This window comes from Dama dama, chromosome 11 (genome assembly GCF_033118175.1).
Source record: "Dama dama isolate Ldn47 chromosome 11, ASM3311817v1, whole genome shotgun sequence".
Taxonomy (NCBI): Eukaryota; Metazoa; Chordata; class Mammalia; order Artiodactyla; family Cervidae; genus Dama; species Dama dama.
In genome coordinates this window covers 9,595,163-9,620,710 of record NC_083691.1, presented here as the reverse complement: position 1 = coordinate 9,620,710, position 25,548 = coordinate 9,595,163, and the positions used below count along the sequence as shown (strand labels likewise).

At 48.0% G+C, this 25,548-nt stretch overlaps 1 protein-coding gene across 5 annotated transcripts in view; it reads left to right on the top strand.

Moving 5' to 3' along the window:
- The window catches only part of MVB12B (multivesicular body subunit 12B), a 185,148-nt gene that overhangs the window by 54,874 nt on the left and 104,726 nt on the right, over positions 1-25,548 (top strand). For 3 of the 5 annotated variants that reach the window (XM_061154639.1, XM_061154641.1, XM_061154640.1), the window contains exons 3-6: positions 4,519-4,626; positions 9,555-9,651; positions 18,467-18,596; positions 21,091-21,213. In XM_061154639.1, the coding sequence (XP_061010622.1) occupies positions 4,519-4,626; positions 9,555-9,651; positions 18,467-18,596; positions 21,091-21,213 (458 nt within the window). Of the gene's footprint in view, positions 1-4,518; positions 4,627-9,554; positions 9,652-17,999; positions 18,220-18,466; positions 18,597-21,090; positions 21,218-25,548 lie in introns of those variants that run through there. The other 2 variants (XM_061154643.1, XM_061154642.1) reach the window with 2 other exon arrangements.

Below are 25,548 nucleotides of genomic sequence, written 5' to 3'. Positions count from 1 at the left end.
CAGAGTGGGGATCTAGGAATCTAACGGCTTTGTTCTGCCTGTCTCCAGTTCTAAACTCGCATCCCACCCACCTCCAGGCCCTCCACCCTTATCGCAGTGGTGTCGGGCCCTGGGATGTCAGTGCCCCCTCCTCTGCTGCACCCTGGACCTTCCACTTTCCATGTCTCCACACATCTGATGGCATCTGCCTCATGCTGTCCTCCTCTCTTTCCCTTTATTTTAGTGGTTCCCTGCTGTCTCCACTTGATTATCATTTTAGAAGAATATTGGTAGGGAAGAGAGGTAAACCCAAGTGTCCTGTCTTGTCACTGACCACCTCTTCCTCTGCAGAGGCAGCTCCTGTACTGGGAAGATGGGAAAAGGAGAGGGAGGGGATGAGTGTGTGAGTGTGTGAAAGGGGTGTGTGTGTGTGCACGCACGTGTAAACCCTTATGACAGACACGCCCGGGGCATTGCAGCTGGCAGCAGCATTGGGCATCCTCTGGTCGTTTTGGGAACACAACAGGTACAGAATAAGTGGCCTCACTGTTGAAATGGGGGTTTGGCTTCCTAGTGGTGATTTTGAAGGGGACACATACACTCAGCTCAAGGGATTAAGTCCTGGAAATTTCATTTTTAAAGTTTGTATTACCTTACTCGAGTAGCTAGCAGGGTTACTTGGTTTTTCACGGTTTGCTGCAGATCTACGGGCTGATTCGTCCGTTCACTCCTTCAGCCAGTTGCGGTTGAGCCCATGTGTATCAGGCAGGATGCTGAGTAAATGGCCATCGGAATTGTCCTTGTCTTGGCAAAGCTTTTGTCAGTGGCGGGGCAGTAGAGCAGATAAAGGTCAATCACACAAGTACATAATCTGTGTTGAAGACCAGGTGTAGTCCCAGAGATGGGGAAGGAACCCCAGGGATCAGAGGCTGGAGCTGAGCCCCAATGTGACAATGCAGGGCTTTTCGAATCCTGATGTAGTATGATATCACTTTAAAAGCGTGTTTCACGTCGTCACATTTGTGTAAACCTGTCAGTTGGTGCTGGCTTCATGGGGTCCCGGGTGAGCACTGAGGCAGGTCTCATGCATTACCCTCTCTGTCCCCACAGTGCCCCCGAGAGAGGGGGCTTGCTGAAGCCTGGGATGTCAGGTTGGGGTCTGCTGTACCTAGAACCTTCTTCCTCCACACCTAGCCTGCCTCCCTGTCCCCACTCTCCCATCCTGGGACTCAAGACTGAGTTCACAGGGACAGAGTTTAGATGTGAACCTCTGCAGGACACCCATGTAGCTACTGACCACATACTTACCCCGTATGCTCAGTCACTTCAGTTGTGTCTGACTCCTTGTGACCCCATGGACTGTAGCCTGCCAGGCTCCTCTGTCCATGGGATTCTCCAGGCAAGAACACTGGAGTGGGTTGCCATTTCCTTCTTCAACTTACCTCATGGCTAGTCCAACTTGCCATGGGGAGAGTTTAGGTTGGGAAGCACCTTTACCTGGCTGGGTACTTCTCCTGCTCCAGGGAAGGCAAGCTATGAAGGCCCAGCCTTGTTCCTCCAGGGCCACTTCCCTAGTCCTGCTGCTGAGCCAGCTCTGGGCTCCCCACACCCCAAGCAGCCTTGGAGGGGGATCCAGCCCAGCCTGTGGACCCTTGGCTGCAGGCACCTCTGCTGTGCACACCCACACCCACCCATGCACACGCATGTGTGCACGCACACCCCCACACACGGTTCTTTCCCTCCTCCTCTCTCTCCCTCTCACCTCCCTCCTCACCTCCCCTTGGCTGGGGTTGGAGGGCAGCACACATATTCACTTCACCGCACATGAGTTGTGGCTCAGGGCAGAGCTGGGCCATGGTGGACCTTGTTGAACGGGCCTCAGGAGCAGGCTGGAGGCCTGTTAACTGCAGGGACAGAGGGAGAGAAGGGGGCCTCTGAGGAAGGAGCAGGCCTGCTCCTGCTTCCCTCTCCCCTCTTTGCATTCCTACACCGGCCTCTTCATCATACCAGGGTGTCTTCTCATTCAGGAAAGGGAAGATTCTAGCAGTGGGACAAGAGGAGGGAATCCTCATTTTCAAACCCTGGAAATGATGGCCTTGAATGAAGGGGCACACCACCCCATGGTGGAATTTCCAGTAGCCAGGAAAACCCTCCTGAACCCCCAGGCTTTTCCATGGAAGGCCGGACGCAGCTCTCTCTCTTCTGAGGTACCGCAGCCTTTGCGTGTTCTGCAGACTCTCTGGTTTTTTGTTTTTTGTTTTAATTTATCAGAAATAAATTATAGTTATTATAGAGAAACCACATAGGCTCCCTTCTTTCTTTGTTCCTTTGGCATCTTGTCACATTTAATGGTTCCGAAATTGCTATGCATCTGAGAAATAGGTTTGTGCAATTTGACATGATATTTCTTTTTTTCCTAAAGGAGTGTGCTTTAAATCCACAGGTGATTCCCAAATGGCTACATCTTTGAACTGAGGAAATACAAGCACAGTTTGGGAAACAAAAATCTTTCAAACGTGGAACCCATGAGAAAAAAGATCCTTGGTAGTAGAAGTTGGGGCCACTGCCTCAAATCTCAGGTTTTCTGAGGAACTTTATGTATGACCATTATGGGGGCAAGTGCGGACAAGGCCTGGTCTGTTCCGCCGTGTTCTTTCTGTGGGAGTCACATACTTGAACCAGACTGTCCCTGAGATTGTCACCATACCATTCCTCCTTCAGCTTTCAGGTCAAACATCTTTGCATATTCAGCATAAGGACCCTTCTTTTCGCTTTATGGCATTTATGAACTTAACAATTGTTTGGTGTGAAAGCAAGCTCTTTTCTTTTGCCAGTTGGCCTTTGGTCTTTTCAGGGGCTCCCTGAGAGAACGTGGCCGTGGGGGCTCTGGGACCCTCCGGGTGGAGTCGGCCCCCACACTCCCGGCTTCGCACGTGACAGTCCGAGCCGTGTGGGCCTGCTGTGCAGTGTGGACATGGGACGGGGCAGAATCAGGCCAGTTTTGTGTAAAGAACAGAGGCGTTTTCAGCAGTTTGTGAGGACGGCCTGGAGCTTGTCAGATCAAGGAAGGCTTCCACAGTCTTCCCCGGTGGCTCAGCTGGTAAAGAATCTGCCTGCCGATACAGGAGACACAAGAGATGCGGGTTCGATCCCTGGGTCAGGACAATAACCCAGAAGGAAATGGCAACCCACTCCAGTATTCTTGTCTGGAAAATTCCATGGACAGAGGAGCCTGGCTGGCGACAGTCCATGTGGTCGCAAAGAGTGGGACACAAATGAGCACACATGCCTCCCACAGTCTAAGCCTCAGAAGGAGGAGCAGGGAGACCCCAGAGTGCACCACAGGGGGCCGGCTGCAAAGGCGCTGCTCCCCAAAGAGGAGCTGCTCCCAGGTCTTCCCGGAGTCCCGACGGGGTGCAGCCAGGGTGTGGGAGGTCGATTACCCCTCTGACCTGTTAGGTGCTGAGGGAAGAAGCAGCATAGAGCCTGACTGTTCCCTAATGAGTATCGTGGAGAGAATAGGGAGACCGTGTCCCGGCCAGCCGCCTTCTCTTCTCCCGTCTCCTTGTGAACTCTTCCCACTGATGGCCCCGGTCCCACGGCCCAGGGCCCAGGTCCTGTAAGACTCACATCAAGGCTGGCTTCATCCTTGAATGCTTCTTGAAAGTGGAAGTGAAAAGTGTTAGTTGCTCAGTCATGTCCTACTCTTTGCAATCCCAGGGACTATAGCCCGCCAGGCTCCTATGTCTATAGAATTCTCCAGGCGAGAATACGGGAATGGGTTGTCATTCCCTTTTGCAGAGAACTTCCCAACCCAGGGATTGAACCCAGGTCTCCCGCATCGCAGGCAGATTCTTTACCATCTGAGCCACCAGGGAAGCCCTTAGAGGGAAATTTCTACAGCCATATACAAGAATATGGCTCCTCGGTGAGACTAGAAACAAGAGGCTGAGTCTTTTTTTATTTTCCTTTCATGCTGGTTTTCAACCTTGAATTCCACTCACAGAACTTGTGCTGAAAGGAAACGGGGCTGGGCGAACCTCTCTGACCCCCTGCCCGCCCCCCCACACCCAGTGACAGCAGCCCCTGGCCAGCCCAGTCAGTCCCAGAGCAGGAAGCCGCCCAGGCTCCTGGCAGGCGGTGCCCCCCTCAGCTGGCATTTCACGCCCCATTGGACTTCCCTCTGCACCCTGTACCGTCCCCGGAGTGACTGGTAATGAGCACCTTCGTGTGCTGACTTCTCCAGTCCCTTCTTGGTCCATGACAAACAAAAGTTCCTCTTTTCTCATTAGAACCACTTTTGTCAGGCTGTCTTTAATCAATGACTTCCCCAGGGACAATATTTTTAGAAGTTGTATTTTTCACACTCTCCCTGGGCCCCTCTTGGAAAAATCTCTTCCCAGGGCCTGGTGAAGTGGACTAATGAGACGCCGCGCGAGCCTGGGCCGGAGTTAATTGGCACAGGTACGGAAGCTCCTCACACCCGCCCTCCGTGGCCCCTGCCTCACCTGCGTCCTCTTCTCCGTCTCTTTGCTGCAGGTCTCGCAGACAGCAGATGGTGTGGACGCTGACCTCTGGAAAGACGGCTTATTTAAATCCAAGGTTACCCGATACCTGTGCTTCACAAGATCCTTTTCCAAAGAAAATGTAAGTCTAGTAGTGGCTTTCCGTTTGCTAAGTGAAGGCAAGTCATTTCCATTCGTGTTTGAAATTCTGCTCACTTTTTTGGTGGTGGTTTATTTTCATCGCTGTGTTAATTTATCTGTGGTTTTAAGTAAACAGGGTAGGATCAGCAACCACTGCTGGGTTTCATTTATTAACAGTATTATTAACCACATACCCAAGTGTGTAGTGAATTCCATTAAAACCTGTTTTCCAGAGGAAACCCAGAGAAGATTTTTCTCACAGCTCTCATCCTGCCTGCCTTTCATCCGAGTAACAAATTGCAGGGTGAGCATCTTCCCAGGGAGCTGGCTTTAAAACTGATCAGCAGAGGGGAGCAGAGCTAGAGGATGTCCCACGGTCACCCCTCCCCAAGACGTGGCCATGTTGACTTTCTCCCCAGGTCTCTCTGCCACGTGACATTTCATTGTTTCGGCGAGTAGGTATCCACCACACATGCAGATTACTTTTACTGTGTTGTTTTGAATACTTAAACCCATAAATTAGGAAATTTTAAAGGTACCTACTAAAGATGTTCTAATAGGTGGTTTAGGAAAAAAGAGAAGTGGCTCTTGTGAGTATCCTTTCCTTGTGAGGCCTGTCCTGGGCACTCTGCAAATATGCTGCCTCCATCCTCAGGCTCTTAAAGTAATAGCTCCTGAGATCAGGGAGTTTGTGTGCTTGTCTAAGGACACCTGTCTTCCCTAACCCTAATAGGGAGCAGTCAGATTTTCATTTTTAGGGGTGCCATTTTATTTTGGGCCTAAATGCAAAAAAAAAAACTTAGATGGGAAATGTTTTTATTATTTTTATAAATCTTATGGCAACAATAAAATATGTTCATGAGCGATAAAGAAAAAATAGGGTCAGACATCCCCAGTCAGAAGTCTGGAAGGGGAAAGGTCGCCGTCTTTCTCTCCGTCACAAGCCCCACAGCCCCGTGGTCCTGTCACAGTCCTCGTGCCTCCCTGCAGCATTTTCTGGCTGTGGACCGTCGCATGGACCTGTGACCCACACTCTTGTCCAGCAGCCATTCCCATTTGTTGATAAGTGTGTGTTAGGAAGATGATTTCTAACATACTCAGGGAGGACTTGTTGCTCTCATTTTTTCCCACTCATGATGAGAGTAATAAATGCTCACTGTAAATGACAGAGCTCCTGATGGAGGAAGGAAGTTCCTGGCAGCTGGGCCTGTGGTTGGTCTGAGCAGGACCTTCAGGTCACACACCAGTGAGGAGACCCCAGGGGCAGGTCTGAGGTTGGGTCACGGTGCAGTGAAGAGACCCCAGGGGTAGGTCTGAAGGCCAGGTTACCTTTCCAGATGTCAGGCCTGTGACGTTCGGGCAGTGCCCCTGGCTCCATCCCTCCATCCTGCGTCCATAAACACCTACGGTGCTCTCTTGTCCCTTTTGTTCCTAGAGGTTACCTATACTCTTTGAAACCATGCATATTCTTCGCTTTTGTCACCTCTCTTCTGCCTCTGGCTACCCCTTTCTGCAGGAAGTCCGCGTGTTCACTGCCACGCAGGGCTGCAGGACCAACTCCTGAGGCTTGAGCATCTCGTGTTCACACCCTTGCTCTGCCCGGTGGTTTCACGTGTTCACTCCTGATCTCCACTCAGCCTCGGCACCTCCTGCTGAAGAGGAGACCGCGGCTGCAGAGGCCAGCCACGATCTCACTGGCTGTTTTTGATTTTTGTTTTTGTTGCATTTCCTTAAAGGCTATGGGTTGTTGGTACTCTCAGCCAGAAGAGCCCCTGATCCCTTGGAGTAGGGACAATAATAGCAAGTTAAAAAATGAAGTCACTGGGGCTTGTTAACTTTAGTGTCATGGGTAAGTGGATGGTAGAAAATACATCGATCTGATCATTTGTCGAACATTCAGGAGGTGTGTGTTGAGTGCTTTGTATCTCTTACTCTATGAGGGCCAGGCGGGCATTGTGAGGTGTGTGTGGGAGAAGGTGTAAGACCAGGACAAGGGCAGTGGGAGAATCCTCTGCCCCCCTTTTGAAGCAGTAAGGAAATTAGGTGCATTTTATTTTCAGAAAAAGAATGAATGGTTCCTGTAGTGAGACGCGGAGGGAAGGCAGTTCAAAGGGGCGGCAGGGGCCCCCTTGCCAGCCCAGGAGTAGAGCAGGAATGAGCCATATTTTAATCTGTTACAGCCAGTCTGTCCCAGCCCCACTGTCAGAGCCAAGACTTTGCATGGCATAATTTTTTACAACTGCAAAGGAGGGATGTAGAATCTCAAGACTGGACAGATTCTTAATTAGGTGACTTGAGACTCCCTGTGTAGGAGTTTGGGGAGACTCCTCTGGAACCTGAACTCCTTTCCCCCAATAATGCTGTTAACACAGAAACCTAGCTTTGGAGTGACATTGCTTCCTGGGGAAGGATCGAGATTAATTGCACTTTTCATGCCCTGTACTTTCTGCATTACCTGTAATAATAATGTACATAGATTAGGTAGGGAGGATATTAAACAGAAGGATTTATGAACATTTGAATATTAAGTTGGTTATCTGTGGCTACCTTAAATGCAAGGTTGTCAAAAATAATTACAGTATACTAGCAAATACTGGCTACCAGAGACAATATAAATACCCTGAGTCAGTGCATATTGGGCTTTTGGCATGAATCATTTGCTCAACAAGGATTGGGAATACGTTCTTCATATTTATGAGGAGGAAATGAAAGAGAGCACAGGATGGGGGAGGGGAGAGGAACAGGCAAAATTAATGGTGTCGCAGACCTACCGTATTAAACCCGGTGCAGCGGCAGCCCCGGGCGCCGAGGGACCTCACTTGGGCTGCGGGAAGCTCTGACGGTGCAACCTCCCGTCCGTGTGCACAGGAGGGGGGTCTTCATGCCTCTTTTAATGTCTGCACCACTGATGTTCTGGCTTTATGATCAGGGACGTTCGTTGAGTATGGAGGGTGAGGTCGCTAAGTGGTTTGCAGTTGACTTCTGCTAAAACCCAACCTGTCAGATGGAAGACGTTGGAGAAGGATATTGATGAATGCCCATCCATCTGTAGGGCAGGGAAACATACCCAGCTGTTAATTTCTCAATGCAGAAAGCAGTGATGACATAGAAAAGCAACTGCCATGAAAAAAAAAAAGTATGATTAGATCAGACGCTTCTGAAAGCAGCTGATGTTTGCGAGTTGGGTTAATGGTTAAAACCCTTTCTCTGTGGTCAGAGATTTATTCCGTGTTAGGGTTCCGCTCTCCACTTGCTGTGCTGGTCTGTGCGTTGTTTTCCTGAGACCCAGCTACCTGAAATGTAATCATTTTAAATCCTCCGCAAATACCAGCTTTTGAAAGAGACGGCTTTCTGACCACAGTGCCGAGAAAGCACTGGTCATAGTTTACACTCGACACTTTGACCCTCATGGCTAAATTTCAGGAATTTATTTCATTTGTGTACTTTGGGTTTATAATGCATTTATTAAATATACTTTTAATATTTTTGTTGGCATTATTTAGATTTGTTGTCCGAGCAAGTCCATTATGATTTCTGATTCTGAGTGGCCCGCCTGGTTGAAAAGGTACCCCAAAATAGTAATTTATTCAGCAGTAATTATTAAGTACCTACTGTTTGCCAAGATGTATGCTAGGCTGGGATATGTAGTAGTAGCAGAGATGGTTTTGGTCCTCATGGTTCTTAAACCCTGGTGGGGAAGCAGATGCTAAATAAAAACCTCACAAACATGCCATTAGGAACTGATACGAAGGAAAGTTGAGAGTGCCAAGAGGGAACAAAGCGTAGAGTTGAGATGATAGGAGTTCCCTGCTTGGCTTTCAGTGATGGTGTTGGCACTGGGCAGGACGGGCGGGGCCACAGAGACTGAGGGCTGTGCCCTTCTCTGAGCAGGCCAGGCTTGACTCTCCTGCCGTGCAGGGCAAGGTGGCGGGGTCGTCTGGGAACACAGCACAAGTAAACCGCGCGTGTGCTTATGGGGGCTTGGGCTTTTCTGGAAGATGGGCATGCCAAGTGCGTTGTTAGCATCCTAACAGGAGAGATTTGGGATGGGAAGGCATCATTCTTTTTCTAACTGGCTCTAACTAGAGAAAGGGGGAGCTAAGTTGTAAATGACTCTGAAGATGTTAATGAAATCTCCGAGGTGGCCCCACTTTGTTTTAAGTTGTAGGGTAGATCTCTTTAGAGCTCGTTTCCAACTTGAAATGTGGGCTGCAAGTGCCAGCACATTTGCAGAGAATTCTCTCTCGCAATTATAGGACAGCGTGCCATCTTCGAAGATATTTTTGCTCTGGTTACGGAAAACTGTGCACTGTGGACCCCATGCACCACCACTAAGTAGAAGCTTTAAGAGGCCCCTGTGCATGTCATTTTGGAAGATGTGTAATATTAGGCAGCAGGGCTTTTCCACTCTGTGTGAGTTTACGATTCATGGGGTTTTACAGAACATATCTAGCCACCGAAATGCATGTCAATATGCAGAGACCAGCGATCATTGGGGAGTGTGGTTGATTCTCTGTTAGAGATGCAGCTCCCCTGCCTCCCGGGGCAACAGCCACCCCGGGAATGTGCTCTTCTGAACCTGCTTCCCCGAGAGCCGATGCTCAGGGCTAAGGGGCCGCGTGGCCCTGGGACGTGGGTGCACAGCTGCCCTCTGCTTGGTTACATCTTGGGCATCTCCTGGGCCACTTGTCCTGCTAACCAAGGCCACGTCTGAGTGGCCTTGAGGTTCTGCAGATGAAATACTTTCCTGGGGGCCACCAGAGGCCCCTGTAGCCGCTGGGGATCATTAACTGGCACCTACTCTAATTAACCTGCTGTCGTAAAGCTGCATGAGTCATTGTGTTAAATATGCGTTTTGAAGCCAGAATGGCAGACCCACTACAGGCGTGTTCAGATTAATTGTCTGTATCTCTTTTCTTTCTTCCCAAGAGCCATTTAGGGAATGTGTTAGTGGACATGAAGCTCATCGACATCAAGGACACTCTGCCTGTCGGCTTCATCCCGATTCAGGAGACGGTGGACACACGTGAGTCACCCTCTGGCCCTACTCACCACAGTGAGAGTTTTCTTCCTTCAGGTGTATGTGTAGACATTTTTATGTGCATTTTGCCTCAGAAACATTTTAGGAGGGCTTACTGCGTGCCCACAAATAAACCCTGCTGCTTTTGACATATGTCTGACTTGGCTCTACTTTGGCATGTTCTGGATAGAGGTGTGGAAGTGAGCAGAACTCACCCTTTTCTCTGAGAATGGGGCTCCCTGCTGAATCAGTTCACTTGGGAAACCGGTTGTAGTTTGTCCTTAGCCCATCCTCCAGCGATGCTGAAGCCAAGCTTCGCACAAGACCCAGAAGCAAAAGGAAAAAACCCAAAAGACGCTCAGGGAATACAAGTGCCCTGATATCCCCACTTTTGGTTCTTGGTATAGGAAAAGTCAGAACCAGAAAGACTGCAAGTTAGAGTCCTCAAGATCTGAAATTGAGGGAAGACCCTCAGGGAAGACCCTGAGCACCACGGAGCAGGAGTGAGTGGCTGACACATCGGAAGCTTCTTCAGGACCGCGTGGCAGTCTGAGGTTCTTGTCGTGGAGTCAGTCACTAGACAGGACTGGAAACCTCTGGGTGGCTGAGCTGCCTCAGTTTAATGTACGGCAACTAACTTGCTTTATTTTATATTACTTAGGACCAGTGTTAGGATAGCCACAAGAGTGATGTGGCAAATAAGAAACAAATCCAGAGGATCCTTCCTTTATGACACACGATCCATCATGAAACTTTGCATCTCACTTTTTGTCACACTTACTTTGTTTTTCCCATTTTAGACCTACTTTTTTGGGGGCAGGGGGGTGCTGTTTTCCTGCAGACATTTCTTATAGATCAGACTTTCCATATCTACACGGACCCCACATAGCTATTATTTTAATGAAACAAGTGGATTCCATGGGTAGCATACTTTTCTTAATGCTCTCTTCGCTTTTGGACATTGGTCTACTTCTAGTTGTTTGTTATTAACATGTATTAGCTAATAATTTCACAGCAGTCAATATTTAGTATGTATTTACTATGTAGCCCCTGTCATAAATGTTATATATACCTGATTGCATTTCATCTTCAGAAGACCCCTGAAGATAGGTACCTATTTGGAGATAGGTATTATTAATACATACCCATTTCACATGTGAGAAAAATGAGGTGCAGTAGCAACTTAAGGATTAAAGAACTTATCCAAGGTTAAACATCTAGAATGGAATGGAAAGAATACATGGAGGAACTATATAAGAAAGATCTTAGTGAACCAGATTGCCACAACGGTGTGGTTAGTCACCCAGAGCCAGACACTCTGGAGTTCGAAGTCAAATGAGCCTTAAGAAGCACTGCTGTTAATAAAGCTAGTAGATGCAGTGAAATTCCAGCAGAACTATTCAGATCCCTAAAGGATGATGCCATCAAGGTTTTGCATTCATTATGTCAGCAAATCTGGAAGACCCAGCAGTGGCCACAGGACTGGAAAAGGTCAATCCTCATCCCAATTCCCAAGAAGGGTAGTACCAAAGAAATGTGCTAACCATTGGACAATTGCACTCATCTCCCATGCTACCAAGGTCATGCTTAAAATCTTGCATGCTCGCCTTCAGCATTATGCAAACCAAGAACTTCCAGATGTCCAAGCTGGGTTTAGAAAAGAAAGAGGAACTAGAGATCAAATTGCCAACATTCACTGGATTATAGAGAAAGCAAGAGAATTTCAGAAAAACACCTGTCTCTGTTTCATCAGCTACACTAAAGCCTTTGACTGTATGGATCATGACAAACTGTAGAAAGCTCTTAGAGAGATGGGAATACCAGACCATCTTACCTGTCTCTGGAGAAACCTATATTCAGGTCAAGAGGCAACAGTTAGAAACCTGTATGGAACAACTGATTAGCTCAAGGTTGAGAAAGGAGTACAACAGAGCTGTCTGCCATCACCCTGTTTGTTTAACCTATACGCTGAGCACATCATGAGAAATGCCAGGCTGGATGAGTTACAAGCTGGAATCCGGATAGGCAGAAGAAAAGTCAACAACCTCAGATATGTGGGTGATTCCATTGTAATGGCAGAAAGTGAAGAGGAACTAAAGAGCCTCTCGATGAGGGTGAAGGAGGAGGGTGAAAGAGCTGGCTTAAGACTAAATATTAAAAAAAAACAAAAAAAACAAAAAACCTAAGATCGTGGACATCTAGCCCAATTGCTACATGGCAAATAGAAGGGGAAAAGGTGGAAATAGTGACAGATTTCCTCTTCTTGGGATCCAAAATCACTGCGGATGGTGACTGCGGCCATAAAATCAGAAAACAGTTGCTTCTTGGCAGGAAAGCAATGACAAACCTAGACCGTGTATTGAAAAGCATAGACATTACTGTGCCAACAAAGGTCCATATAGTCAAGGCTGTGGTCTTCCCAGTGCTCACAGATGGTTGTGAGAACTGGACCGTAAAGAAGGCAAAAATGCCGAAGAATTGATGCTTTTGAACTGTGATCCTGGAGAAGACTCCTGGGGCAGAAGGAGAAGTGGCATCAGAGGATGAGATGGTTGGACAGCATCACCAATGCAATGAACGTGAACTTGGGCAAACTTCAGGAGATGGTGATGGACAGGGAGGCCAGGCGTGCTGCAGTCCATGGGGTCACAGAGAGCTGGACACGGCCGGGTGACTGAACAACAACAAGAGCAACACATCTAGAAGCAGGGAAGTAACTGGATTACACACAGAAGCGTGACTCGCCACGCTTTTAACCACAGTGCCACCCTGAAAAAGCAGGGTGAATTCTGCTTTATATATATAGATAGATAGATATATTTGAGTTTGGGGATAACAGCTTTATTGAGGTATAATTCACATACCATACAATTTACCCATTTAAAGTTGCAGCTCAGTGGTTTTTAGTATATTCACAGTTGTGCAACCATCAACACAATCAGTTTTAGAACATTTCATTACCCCCAAAGAAACTGCATACCCACTAGTAATCACTCTCCTTTTCTCCCTAGTCCTCACCTTTCTACCCTCTACCAGCCATAGGCAACCACTAATCTACTTGCTGTATAGATTTACCTATTCTAGACGTTTCATGTAAGTGAAATCACATAATCTGTAGTCTTTTGTGTCTGGCTTCCTTCACTTAGTATAATGTTTTCAAGGTAGGTTCGTGTTGTAGCATGTCAGTACTCCATTCCTTTTTATTGCCAAGTAATACTCCATTATATGGATATAGCATTTTGCATATCCATTCAGTTGATGGATATTTGGGTTGTATCATTTTGGATTATTGCCCTGAACACTGGATGCACAAGCTTTTGTGTGGGCGTATGTTTTCACTGCTCTTGGGCATACATCTAGGTATGGAATTGCTAGGTCATATGGTAACTCTATATTTAACTTTTTAAGGAACTGCCAAACTGTTCTCCAAAGGAGCTATATACCCTTTTGCATTCCAACCAGCAGGGTTTGAAGGTTCTAGTTTCTCCTCATCTTCACCAACATTTGTTATTATCTTTCTTTTTGGTTCTAACCATCTTCGTGGGGATGCAGTGGTCTCTCATTGTGATTTTGGTTTGTTTCCCTGTGGCTAGTGATGGTGAACACTTTTTCATATGCTTATTATCCATTTGTATATTTTCTCTAGAGAAATGGCTATTCTAATTCTTTGCCTGTTTAAAATTGGTCTTTTTTTATGATTGAGTAATAAGAATGTTTTCTTATATTCTAGATGTAAGTCCTTTATCAGTTACATGATTTGAAAAAAATTTCTCCCATTCTGTGGGTTTTCATTTCATTTTCTTTTTTTTAAATTAAGGTATAGTTGACATACATTCATTTCATTTTCTTAACACTGTCCTCTGAAACAGAAAAGTTTTTTATTTTGATGACGTTCCATTTATCTATTTTTGTTGTTGTTGTTGTTCATGCTTTTGGAGTCATGCCTAAGAAACCATTGCAAATCCAAGGTCACCAAGATTTATGCCAATGTTTTCTTCTAAGAGTTTTATAGTTTTATCTCCTTCACTTAGGTCTTTGATCCATTTTGAATTGATGCTTGTGAATTGTTCAAGATAGGCGTTCAAATGCTTGTGAATAGTTCAAGATAGAAGTTCAAATTTATTCTTTTAAAGAAAATATTTTTGTTGAAGTATAGTTGATATACAACAGATTTATTCTTTCTTCCAGAATCACTTGTTGAAAAGAATATCCTTTCCCTCACTGAATTGTCTTAGTATCCTTGCTGAATATCAGTTGACTGTAAATGTGAAGGTTTGTTTCTAGACTCCGAGTTCTCTTCCTATGATCTGTAGGTCTTTCCTTAGGCCAAACCACAGTCTTGATTATTGGAGTTTTGTAGCAGGTTTTGAAACCAAGAATCCTCCACCTTTGTTCTTCTTTTTCAAGCTATTTTGGCTATTCTGGGTCCCTCAAACTTCCACACCAATTCTAAAATTAGTTAATTTCTGCAAAGAAACTATCTGGGATTTTGATAAGGAATGGTGTTGAATCTGTAGGTCAGTTTGAGTATGTATAGATTTTGAATGATTTTCTTGTGATAAGTTTACAAGTACTTGAGGTTACTGGGTCCTGGGTCCTCTATGTCTGCCCCCGACCTTCCTCTGCGAGCATCTTTCTCATCTTTAAGCACCAGCGCTTGACCCAGACCAAGCCACTCACTGTGCCCTTTTGTGCATCTCTCGTCCTTTTGTTCTTTTTAAAAAGCTCCCTTCTGTTTGTTTGTTTATGGCCGTGCTGGGTCTTTGTTGCAGCTCATGGGCTTTCTCTAGTTGTGGTGGCTTCTCTTGTTGCAGGGCGCAGGTTCTAGGGCATGTGGGCTTCAGGGGTTGTGGCGCGTGGGTTCCACAGCTGCAGTTCCAGGCTGTCGCGCACAGGCTCCGTAGTCGTGTGCACGGGCTTAGTTGTTCTGCAGCCTGTGGAATCTTCCCAGACGAGGGATCGAACCCATGCACCCCTGTGTTGGCAGGCAGATTTTTAACCACTGGACCGCGAGGGAAGTCCATTTGTGCTCCTTGCTTTTCTGATTACACGGATCTGCTTTGTTGTTTTCCCTGCCTGAGATGCCCTTTCCCTCAGCTCCGAATGTCACACCTCATGTCTTTGTAGGGTGAGCTCTGATCTCTAGATGCAAGTGTAAAGCAGGCTCTCTTCTCTCCTTAGTCAGCTACCGTGGGTGCGTGTCTCCTGCAGGCTCTGCAGACTTGGCTTTGGGATACAGAGATGAGCCTAGAAAAAGGACCCACAAGGGGCTTAGTCCAGAGAGTGACTATAATCAGCTGATCAGGAGCCCTGTCTGCTTTCTTTACTACTCTTTAGCTGCCAGCACGTGTTTGTTGAAGGGAGGGAGGAAAGTAGGCAAATGTGAAGGACAGTGGTGGAAAAGCCCATAGGGTTCTGGTTCTGAATGCCCATCATTCCCCCTGTTAACACAGACTGCACTTGGCTTAGTGGGAGGAACTTGGACTCTGGAGTCAATCTCGCCTAATGTGGAGTCTGGCTCTGCCACTTACAAATGAGGGACCCTGGGCAAATGACTTCACCTTCCTGGGCCTCAGTTTCCTCATCTGTAAAAGGGGGCAGCACTGTCCACCTCATAATGTTGTTCTTAGCTTACATTATAGCCATTTACATGTTTTCTTTATGTCTCTGCTACTTATCTCTTTCTTGAAGGACAAGATCTATGGGGTTTTTTGTTTGTTTGTTTGTTTTTAAGATCTATGTTTAATTCATCTTTGAATCACATAAGGTACCTGCCATACACAGCTCAGAGGATGAGCTCAGTAAAGATAGGCTTTCTTACCCTCTGCTGTCAAATTAACTTCCAGAAACACCAGTTCACATTGCCCCTGATGATACCGACTTGTACCTGTTTTCCACAGGCCTGCTTTATATTTTTAATTTAGCTTTACTGTTCTCATTTTATTTAATTTTTACTTATTATTTATTAGCAATACTGAACATCTTCACAAGTTTTTGCTTGCTCTTTTTGCTTATATGAATGGTCTGCTTAAAAACTAAAATTGACTTGTAGACTTGTGTTAAGTTCCTACTTCTCCCTATGTTTTTCTTAGTTTTAAAATTTGCATTGTTGTTTGTTTTTGACAACTAAGTGGCTTAAAATGTCTCTATATTGATTTACTATAGTCAAGGAATTTCTCGTTCTGCATTTTCCTCCCAATTTGTTGAATCTGTTGAGCAAGGACGCCCAGGACTGAGTCCTGGTCTAGCTACTGTACAGCCACGTGACCCTGGGAAGTCGCCCCAGTGACTGGGGGTGTGTTGGTCACTACCCACATGGACAGTGTGAGGCTGGGTCCCAGCATCTCCAACAGGTGTCGTCTCCCACAAGGAAGGGTGACTGTGGAGTCACCTATTCATTTAGGGTCATCCAACCTGTGGTCAGCTCTGGGACGCTTGAGAGCATTTTAAGATCCTGACTTTTTTTAAAAATCAGCCAGCAAGATGAGACTCCTGTAATTAATTTAAAATACGTTTCGTTGCAACCCATAAGGCACTTAAAAACTGGAAGACTGTTTGTTTTAGTAAAGTGCTGTGTCCTTTCTCGGTGTTCATTAGCATGACTGAACACATTTCTATTGACTCTGTATAATATGTTTACTTAAAGTCAGGCCTGTTTAAGCATGTGTAATTAGCAGCTCCATCTCTTACCTCGAGTTTGCTGTAAATGGAAGAATGGGGCAAAGAGCAGCTGGCAAAGCAAGTACATAAAATACCTGCATCTTGGTTTACTTTGAGGAAAGGTCTCACCTCCTTCACACTTTCAAAGGCCCCGAGTTATCGGCTAATAGTTTTTAAAGCTGCAGGGTTGCTGTGGACAGTCTCCCCGCAGTAACCCTTCCTGGCTTGTTGGATCCCGTGTTCAGGGTCTAGATTCAGTGTCCAGTTTTATTACTCAGAGCTCGTACGTCTGATCAAGCGCTCGGTTTCCTCTCCTAGGAGAAGAACTCACAAAGTTTCTGAGTTTTTCTTCTGATAATCCCAAAACATCAGTACCTGAGTCTCATCTTCCCTTGGTAAAATCAAGACCAACAGCAACACAGCGCTTCCCTCTTGTGTCTTGCTCTCCGATGTAAATATGCTTATTTCCTGCAACAGAACTGAAAGGCCTTGAAAATCAGTGCCAAGCACTGACACAGATCGCGTGCTCGAGGCTTCCTCACAGTATTATGATAAGAATGACCACGACTATTCTTTACTGAGCACTTACTGCGTGCCGGGCACTGGGCTAAGTGAAGCATACGTGTCATCACGTTTCATCCACCCCGTGTCCCTACAGTGTCAGGCTTCATTAACTCCCTTTTAGATGATGAAACCAAGGCTCAGAGAAGTCAAGTCCCTTGCCTGAGATGAGGGTGCTGGAAAATGATGGAGTTGGAATTTTAACCCAGATCTGTCTGACCCATGTACTGAATGGCTGCAGCTGATTGAAACTCATCATGTGTGGTTTAAAAACCACACATGAACAAACCAAAACCATGTGGGTGGTCACCCCTGGTGGTTGTTAGGCCACAACTCATTGCCCTAAGACTTGATAAATTAGAGAAAAGAGTCACAGATATGTCTGTCCTTTCCTGTACTAGAGCCTGTTTCAGGGAGACCAAGTAGTTGAAGAATGAAAGGTTTTTTTATATAGAAAAATTCCAACTAATAAACGCAGAAGGAATGACAGAGTTAGAAAATCGCCATTTGACACCTTTAATGAAGTTACGGGTCTAGGCACGGTTGTCAGGGGATGAGAAGACCACCCTAGAGCAGGGTGTCAGGGACTTTATAACCAGGCCACTGGGCTGAGGGCACCAGAACCCACCGAGAGTGTCATCACGTTTCATGCATCCCGTCACCCATCAGATGTACGTGCACCACCCGTGGAGTGCTCCTGCCTGTGCTGTCTAACCCGGGTAGAATTGAGCCTTTCACTCAGCCGCGTTACAGGAGGTACAGCTCTCCATGCTGTGAGTGCCCTGAAGATGAAGGGAAGGTGGAGAGGTTACCACAGAACAACAGAGACATAACCACCGAACGCCATGCACAGACAGCGTCTGGATCTTGGTCCAGACAAACCGACAGCTAAATGACGTTTTTGCAATATTGGAGAAAACCTGAATGCAAACAAGTTGATGATATTAAGGACTCATTTTTTTGTTAAGAATAATAACATCATAGTGGTTATGGTAAAAAAAAAAAAAATTAGCCTGTCCTGGATACCTTCTGAGATATTGGTGGGTAAAATGACATCGTGCTGGGGAGTCATTTTAAATCTCTGCAGAGCTGAAGAGGGCGGAGGAGGAGACGAGAGGGTTCCTCCATTGTTGACAGTATTGAATTGGGTTCATGGGAACATGTGGGTTCAGCTTATTTCCTGTTTTCTTTATTGGGGGGAATGTTTGAAGATCTCTGTAATAAAAAGTGAAGAAGAGAAGGTCCGTGTAGTGAAATGTGTTAACGCTGGGGGCATCTGTGTGCTTGTGTCCGAGGGCTGGAGCAGCGAGCAGGTTGCAGTTGTGGATTTATCCCTGGCTCCTTCTGGCAGAGGTGTGTGTGTGCTCCATAGGCCCCTTCCCGGCAGTGGGTGTCGGGGATCAGGCCCCGAACGCAGAGCAGGGTGACCGAGACTATCCACTGCGACCCTGCCCTGGGCCAGAGCGGTGGCTCCGGGCGTCTTGGACGACCAGTTACTTCCACCGCTGGGAAGGGAACGTGACGGGAGGCGTGGTGTTGAGAATAGAGATGTGGGCACCTCTGGAAGACTCATGCCTTTTCTTGTGGTCCTTTCCTTCAGAGGAAGTGGCTTTTAGGAAGAAGAGGCTGTGCATTAAATTTATCCCACGGGATTCAACCGAAGCGGCCATTTGTGACATTCGGATCATGGGCCGGACCAAGCAGGCCCCGCCTCAGTACACGTTCATTGGGTAAGTCTCAGCCAGGCCAGGCCCGTCACTGCTGTCTGCTGAGCATGCTCAGGTCCCCCCCAGGGGCCAGGTCCGGAGACCTGTGTGACCCGCAGCCTCTTAGCCGCCTACCTCTCGTGGGCCTCCAGTCTTAGCGCTTCTCGCTGCCCTTCCTGCCCAGGTAACAGCCAGTCCAGGACACCACCCCCTTGACCTCTCCTCCCGTGGTGACACCGCCTGCTCCATCTAGGGGGCTCTCCTTCCCCCCTCCTCCTGTGTGTTCATCCTCAGGCTTTCAGGGGTCTTTCCAGATGCCTTGAGCCAAGGGGCTGCCTCCTTTCCGACCACTGGGCCTCGACTCTCCCCGCGGTTTACTCGCCCCATCACAGTTTAGGGAGCATCCCATTTGTGCACAGGGCCAAAGCCCCTGGATATGGGGTGAGTGAGGCAAAGAGCCTGCTCCCGTGGAGCTGGTGTTCAGAAAGGGAGAGACGAGCAACAGACAAGAAACCTATGGGTGAGACCATTTCAGCTGGCGAAGAAATGGGGGTGACTTAGGAATGAGGGGTGTCTGCTCCCCAAGTGCAGAGGCGAGGTAGAGCGTCAGAAGGGGGATGAAGGGGTGCTGGCTATCCAAAAGATAACAGATGTTCACCCGTCAGGCCACTGAAATTCGGGTCTCTCAGATTAACAGTGTGGTAGATGGTTTTTGGCCTCTTGGCCACGTGCCGTCTCCCTGGCTGGCTTTGCAGGCTTCTTGCCTGTCCCTGCGGGTCCCCAGGGATGCGTTCTCCTACTTGACTTTGGAGGTCAACTTCCTGGATCTTGCTCACTTGAGTCTAAACCCTCCTCTTTACTTGAAAAGCCATGGCCTTTCTTCAAGGCTGCAAGATAGTTAGATACATAGATGGAGAGATAGGTATAGCCAGCTGTAGTATTTACTTGAAGCACTTGGGGAGCAAGTGTCACAGAAATAGAGTTTATTTTCATCTTGGTGCACAACAGCTTGTTTGACTCTTCAGCTATAGAATCTGAATGCTCTTCTCTGAGATTTCGAGGCCCCTAAGAAGGACTCTGTGATCACACCCTTTCTACACACTCAAAACCCATTTTGCAACACGGTTTAAACTCATTATGTAAACAAGATTACTAGAGTAGAAAACAGTTAAGAAAATAACCATACTTCAGGTATCTTAGAAACAGCCACTTACATACAAATAGTAGAAACCAACAATTTAATAATTGCTACATCTATTATGTATATTCAGTTACTATGTGTACTCAGGTTTTTAAAATTACACCCTATACTCCTTTCAAAGATTCAATTTTTAACCAATTTAAGCAATTCTAAAGAATAGATTCTTACCATATATGTCTTGGTAATCAAAACTAGAATCCTTTTCTTATATCATTTTGAGAAGATTGCTAAATAAAGTATATTTTCGTTTCATCTTGGGGCAAAAATTCTTTTGCAGAGAAAGATAATTCCAGTGTTATTTGTAAGGAAAGAGATTTCAGTGTTCCGAACTCCGAAGTCCCTTTTTCTTAAAAATGGGCACAGCCCTACAGGTTACTTTGCAAAGGTTTGGGGTTGTCGGCTGTGAGGGACGGAATCTTCAGACCAGGAGCAGCTCCTCCAAGGCCTGACTATGGCCGTGACCAAGAGGTGGCAAGGTCAGTGCAGCTGATAAGAATCAACCACCTGATAAGACACGACTGGTTGAGATCAGTTCCTGCAGTGTACTGATACGGAGAAGCTGCCAGAAGAATCCACTGAGCAAATCTGTCCTCGTTTTTTGGAGAGGTGACCTTCCTCTGCATCCCAAGATGCGGATCTGTGGGGCAGCTGAGAAGTCGGAAGTTGGATGTGGCTGAGATAATCCGGTTACAATTCCAAAGAGTATGCCTGTCTCACGGGGCACCTGACTGGGGGGTGTGGGGTGGGGCTGGGTGGGTGTGCCGGTCAAGTAACCAGAAGCCGGATGTGGCAGCTGTCAGCCCCTCCATCACCACCCTCAGTTGTGGTGGTTCATGGGGCACATGCCTGGCACTTTGTGGTGCAAAGATGTCTCCCAGACAGACCCTGAGGATGACAGGCAGTGAGGGGCCTTATCCTGGAGGAGGGGCGGGGCCTGGAGCTGCGTGGGGCCCGCTCTCCGGACAGTTCAACACAAGGCACAGGCGGTCTGCCCTCTTGAAGTGGATTATGGCACAAGTACCCTCAATGAAATGACAAGAGTAAAAAGAAGTTTGCAGACCCAGAACTGAGGAACACGTTGACAGCATATATGTAGGACGGCAGGCCCCAGGATAGAGGAAGATGACCACACCCGACAGGCCTACCGGGTTCGGACAGTTGCTGTCACCTCAGGCTCTGAACTGTGACACCTTCATGGGCCGGAATCGACTCCCTGAGGTCTGAGGCCATGACCCTCTGAAATGAGGCAGTCTGCTTTGTTGCTCAGGTCATTTTATGCTAAACCACCTCCATGAAGAATTTTCTTTTCTCTTAAAGGGAACTGAACAGCATGGGAATCTGGTACCGAATGGGCCGAGTACCACGAAGTCATGATGCGTCTCAGCCCACAACGCCTTCCCCGTCATCCGCTGCTTCCACCCCAGCCCCCAACCTTCCCAGGTGAGGCACTGTCCTGTTGTGCATGTCCCAGAGTCATGTGGTCTCGGGTCCCACTGCGTAACTTCTGAAACACCTCCACTTAGGATCTGCGGAAACACTGCGGGAGTAATATACCTTTAGAGGGGATTTTGCAAAACCGGTTAGAAATCTTCGCATTACGTGAATGTAAAAGCCATTCTGTGTTCTGTTGTGCATATTCTGCAGGCTTCTAAAATAGCAGAATATGCAACTTAAAATGGAGCTTATTATTCTAAAGAGCTCATAGCTGCACACAGTCACGTGATCTGTAGCCACGCAGTTGGGAAGGCTACCCGTAAAAGGTGGAGTTCCTTCTCTGCCTTGGCCAGCAACTCGTTTAACTCTGGGAGAGTTGGTAAGTAATTTTGTTCATTTCCATATTGTTTCTTTTCCCAAAGAGCTGCAGACTAAGAAATAGGTAGTTTGAGAGAATAGCGAGAAGTTTTTCAAGGGCTGTTCATTTTAATAGTTGTTTCCACAAAGAAACTTGGCTGAGCGGACTGGTCTCTGCACCTGATTTAACCTGATTTCCATCGGAGCAGAAATCTGGTAATAGCATATTACCTGAGTAGTAGTCTCAACACTTTCTATCTGATCAAAAACCTCTGCCTCGTTAGCGGTGAATTATTTGAGGACAAGGAGCAAACAGCAATGATAGACTACACTTGAGAAAGGAGTTACAAAAGTACACGAGTGAGAAGTGGCGAGGCAGTGCCATTGGAGGTGGATGGAACATTAACGAGAAGGGGCCTCAGAGCTTCCACGTGGGCAAACAGGTGACAGGGTCGGTCAGGAACAGGACAGAGCCGATACCGGGCGCTTGCCCCTCCGCACGCCCCAAGGCCCACACCCTGTGCCCGGCAAGTCAGAAGAGAGGCGGCATGGCTGGTCACCCGCGTCCTGTTCCCCGCTGAGCCTTCCCCGCCTTCGGGGGAATGAGCTTTCAGGAGCTGGCAGCTTGGAGGCCTGTCCTTTGGGACTTTTCCAAAAGACAGGTGTTTCTCGCTTGAGACAGGTTCACAAACTAAGAGTGGTGGTTAATCCTAACAACCCCTGGTGTTGCCTGAAACTTGAGAAGTAGTTTTTAGCTTCACTTCGGTGTTAAGAGAGGTGAACAGGTTCCCAGAGCTTCCCAGAGTTGGGTCTTTGGTTTAGGAGCACGAGGCTCACGCAGCTCAGGTCAGCCCTTTGGAGTTCCTCTCTCACTGCCCCAAGCACCGTCACAGCTGTGATCACTGTCACCTGTGCCTGGGGTTGGCTCAGGTCCATCACGTGTGCCCAGGGTCGGCTCAGACCCATCACCTGTGCCCGGGGTCGGCTCAGACCCATCACCTGTGCCCGGGGTCGGCTCAGGCCCATCACCTGTGCCCGGGGTCGGCTCAGACCCATCGCCTCAGAGAGGTTACACCTGTTGACATCATATGGTCTGGAAGGGCCTAGAAATAGGCGCCACCTCTGGGCAGGTTTAACTTTTTGTGAGATGAAGAGCTCCACTTCTCCAGTTACGGCAGGAGGAGCGCCCTGCCCCCTGCCCAGAAGCTGGCTGGTCAGCACAGGAGCACAGTCACTGGGAACTGAAGCCGGGGACGCGGGAACACAGGCCACAGAGGGTCCTGCAGAACTGGAGGTAGCACATCAGGAGGAGCCTTATGAGGCTTGTGTATTTTATAACCTCTTGTTGTTCAGTTTATGGTTTAACAATGGCTGCAAGAAAATTGGATCAGTTCCGTTTTACTTGCCAAATAAAGCAAATGTCAAAATAGTCAATATAAAATGTATTCTAATTTGACTGAGTTAAGTCAGCCAGGGTGCAGTAGGATAATTGAATGTTACGTTAACGCTTCCCTTGTCTGTCCCTAAGCCCTCCTCTCATTGTGCAGTCATTTACAGGTGGCCCACACACCTATGAGCCTCCTAATTCAACAGGGTTTTTTTTTTTTTATGTTCTTCAGTTTTTGTATTGTTTTCCTATTGCATGTGTTTGATTTTTTTTATAAAAATGAAATGCTGATAATTCAGATTACCCACTGAAGATTTGTGAAGTGATGAGTGTGTTATTCCGTGCAGCTTCAGATCCCGTGATGTGTCCAGCAGAGGAACCTGGCAGCTTTCTCTCTGGCAGAGGGCTGGGGGTGACACTTTGTGTTCCCGCTGGGGGCCTGCAGGGGGCCTGTAGGATGGAGGCCTCTGTGCCTGGTTCCCAGGAATGGGTCTTCTCTCTCTTGTCCCAAAGCCTCCAACTTAGAACCAGCAGCCTGTTTTTCCTTTCCTATTTTGTGCTTCTGTGTCTTTGTTCATGTGGACACTTGTGCATCCAATATGCCTCACATTCCCTGCCTCGGATGTCAGTTCAAATACTGCCTCTTGCAGGCAGCCTTCCCTGAATGCCCTGTGCCAGGCTCTGCCCTTGGAGCCTTCTCAGCCATTACCCCTTCACCTTGTGATCATGTTGTAAACTCCTGGAAGGTGGGGACTGTTTCTAGTGCCCGTTACCTCCCTGAGCTCGGCCCAGGTGCAGACATGTTTAGTTATGCAAGAAATGCCTCCCCAACAGCCTGGGACCCCATGCTGCAGCCTCCCCAGCCCCACCCGCAGATGAGCCCCTGAAGCGTCCTCAGGCTTTTCTGACTCTGAGAGGAAGACAAGCTGGTAGAAAACAGCATAGAAAATAATGAAGGAAAAAAAGGACAAATTCCATCTCCAGTAAGCAAAGGCTCGTTACCTTTGGGTATATTTCTTTCAAGTCATTTTCCTGTGTACTTTTTACATAGGTGCTATCATATCACAAAAAAGCAAGTCTGCGTTTCGCTGCTGCTTTCTCATGTGAAAGCACAAGCAATACCTCAGCTGTGCTCTTTGTGTGGACTCAGGGATCAAGTTGCAAAGCCGGGGCTGCAGTGAGAGCGCGGTGAGGCAGCGCCCTCTACCGACCAAGTGTGGAGGAGGCTGGAGGACGGGCAGGCTGTTGGATGCAAGGGTGGTGGGCTATTTTCCCAATTTCTCCTTTCCCTGGGGGCGGTGAAGGAAGCCAGGGAGGGCCAGTAGCAGACCTTGTTGCCTCCGTGAGCTTGAGTTTATATCACAAGAGCCAAAAGCATGCTCTCTGCCTTCATTTCTTTTGTTGTTAACTCGTGTGTCAATTTCCCATCGTTTTTTGGAGAGCTGTCACCCCCCGTTGATTTCAGCCCAAAGGGGCAGTTGGCAAGATGGTGGGTCGCCACCCGAGGACCTCAGGGTCCTGGCAGGACTGCCTTCTGCTTCCAGAGGCAGGTGCTGCCCCCCAGCACGCGTGCTTCCTGCCCGTTTCCTCCCTGTTGTTGCAGAGAATGCCAGCTGCGGGGCCAGACATGGTCCTTTCAGGATGGGCAGGCCCCTCGGCTGTATCCGGCAAATGGGCAGAGTGTTTGAAGTTCATGGCAAGATCCAGAATAAGGTGTGTTGGCAGAGCTCCTCATCCTTGTCCAGCAAATCTTTCTCTCACACGCACATCTCTCCACACGTTTCTTGACAGTTTTACCCGTGTGAGGAAGGGTTTGCCACTCTACCCCGGGGGCCTGGAGCCTCTATTTCTCCCTGGGCTCCAGCGCTGCCCCGTCCTCTGCCATCTGTTTCACAAACGTTGACCAGCAGGGTGGGCCTGAACATGGGCCTCGGGCATGATCCTATGCGCCCACCCGTTTCCCGGGCCGGCCTCAGTTTTTCGGGTCGGCCCAGCATGTGTGAGCAAACACTGGTGTCCCTGGGTCCCGGCCCTTCTGATCCTTCTCTGGGATGGGTGCAGACAGAGCAAGCACCTTCCTTCCCCCTTCAGACTGGGCAGCCCCCACCCCAGCCCTCATATGTGATTCTGCCAGGATGAAAAGTTTCAGCTTCTGCCAGTACCAAGGTCTGGAAAATCTCGGGGAGCAGGAGGACTTGCAGCTGACGGAGCACCAGGTGCCCCAGCCTGTGGGAGAGGGAACGGTACTGTGCCCTCCCAGGAAGGGCCCTGGTGGGCTGCTGCCCCCCGGCTTGCCGAACGGTAGAACCCGTAGCTTGATAAAGACATCAGAGGCATGCTTATCAAATGTGCAGATGACACGGAGTCATTAGGGAGAGCGGATGTGCTGAATGGCAGAATCGATACTGCATGTCTCTACAGTCAGAGCATCCTGCCACATCCGGGAGATGAAAGGTGATGGGTGAAAACGGACAGGGCCCCCCGCAGTTCAAAACATCCAACTGCACGGGAGCCAAACTGAGGAAACCTGGCTTAGCCGCCGTCTGTGTGAACCGGGCACGGCCTTGGGCACGTGGAATGAATGCAGCCTTACGCGC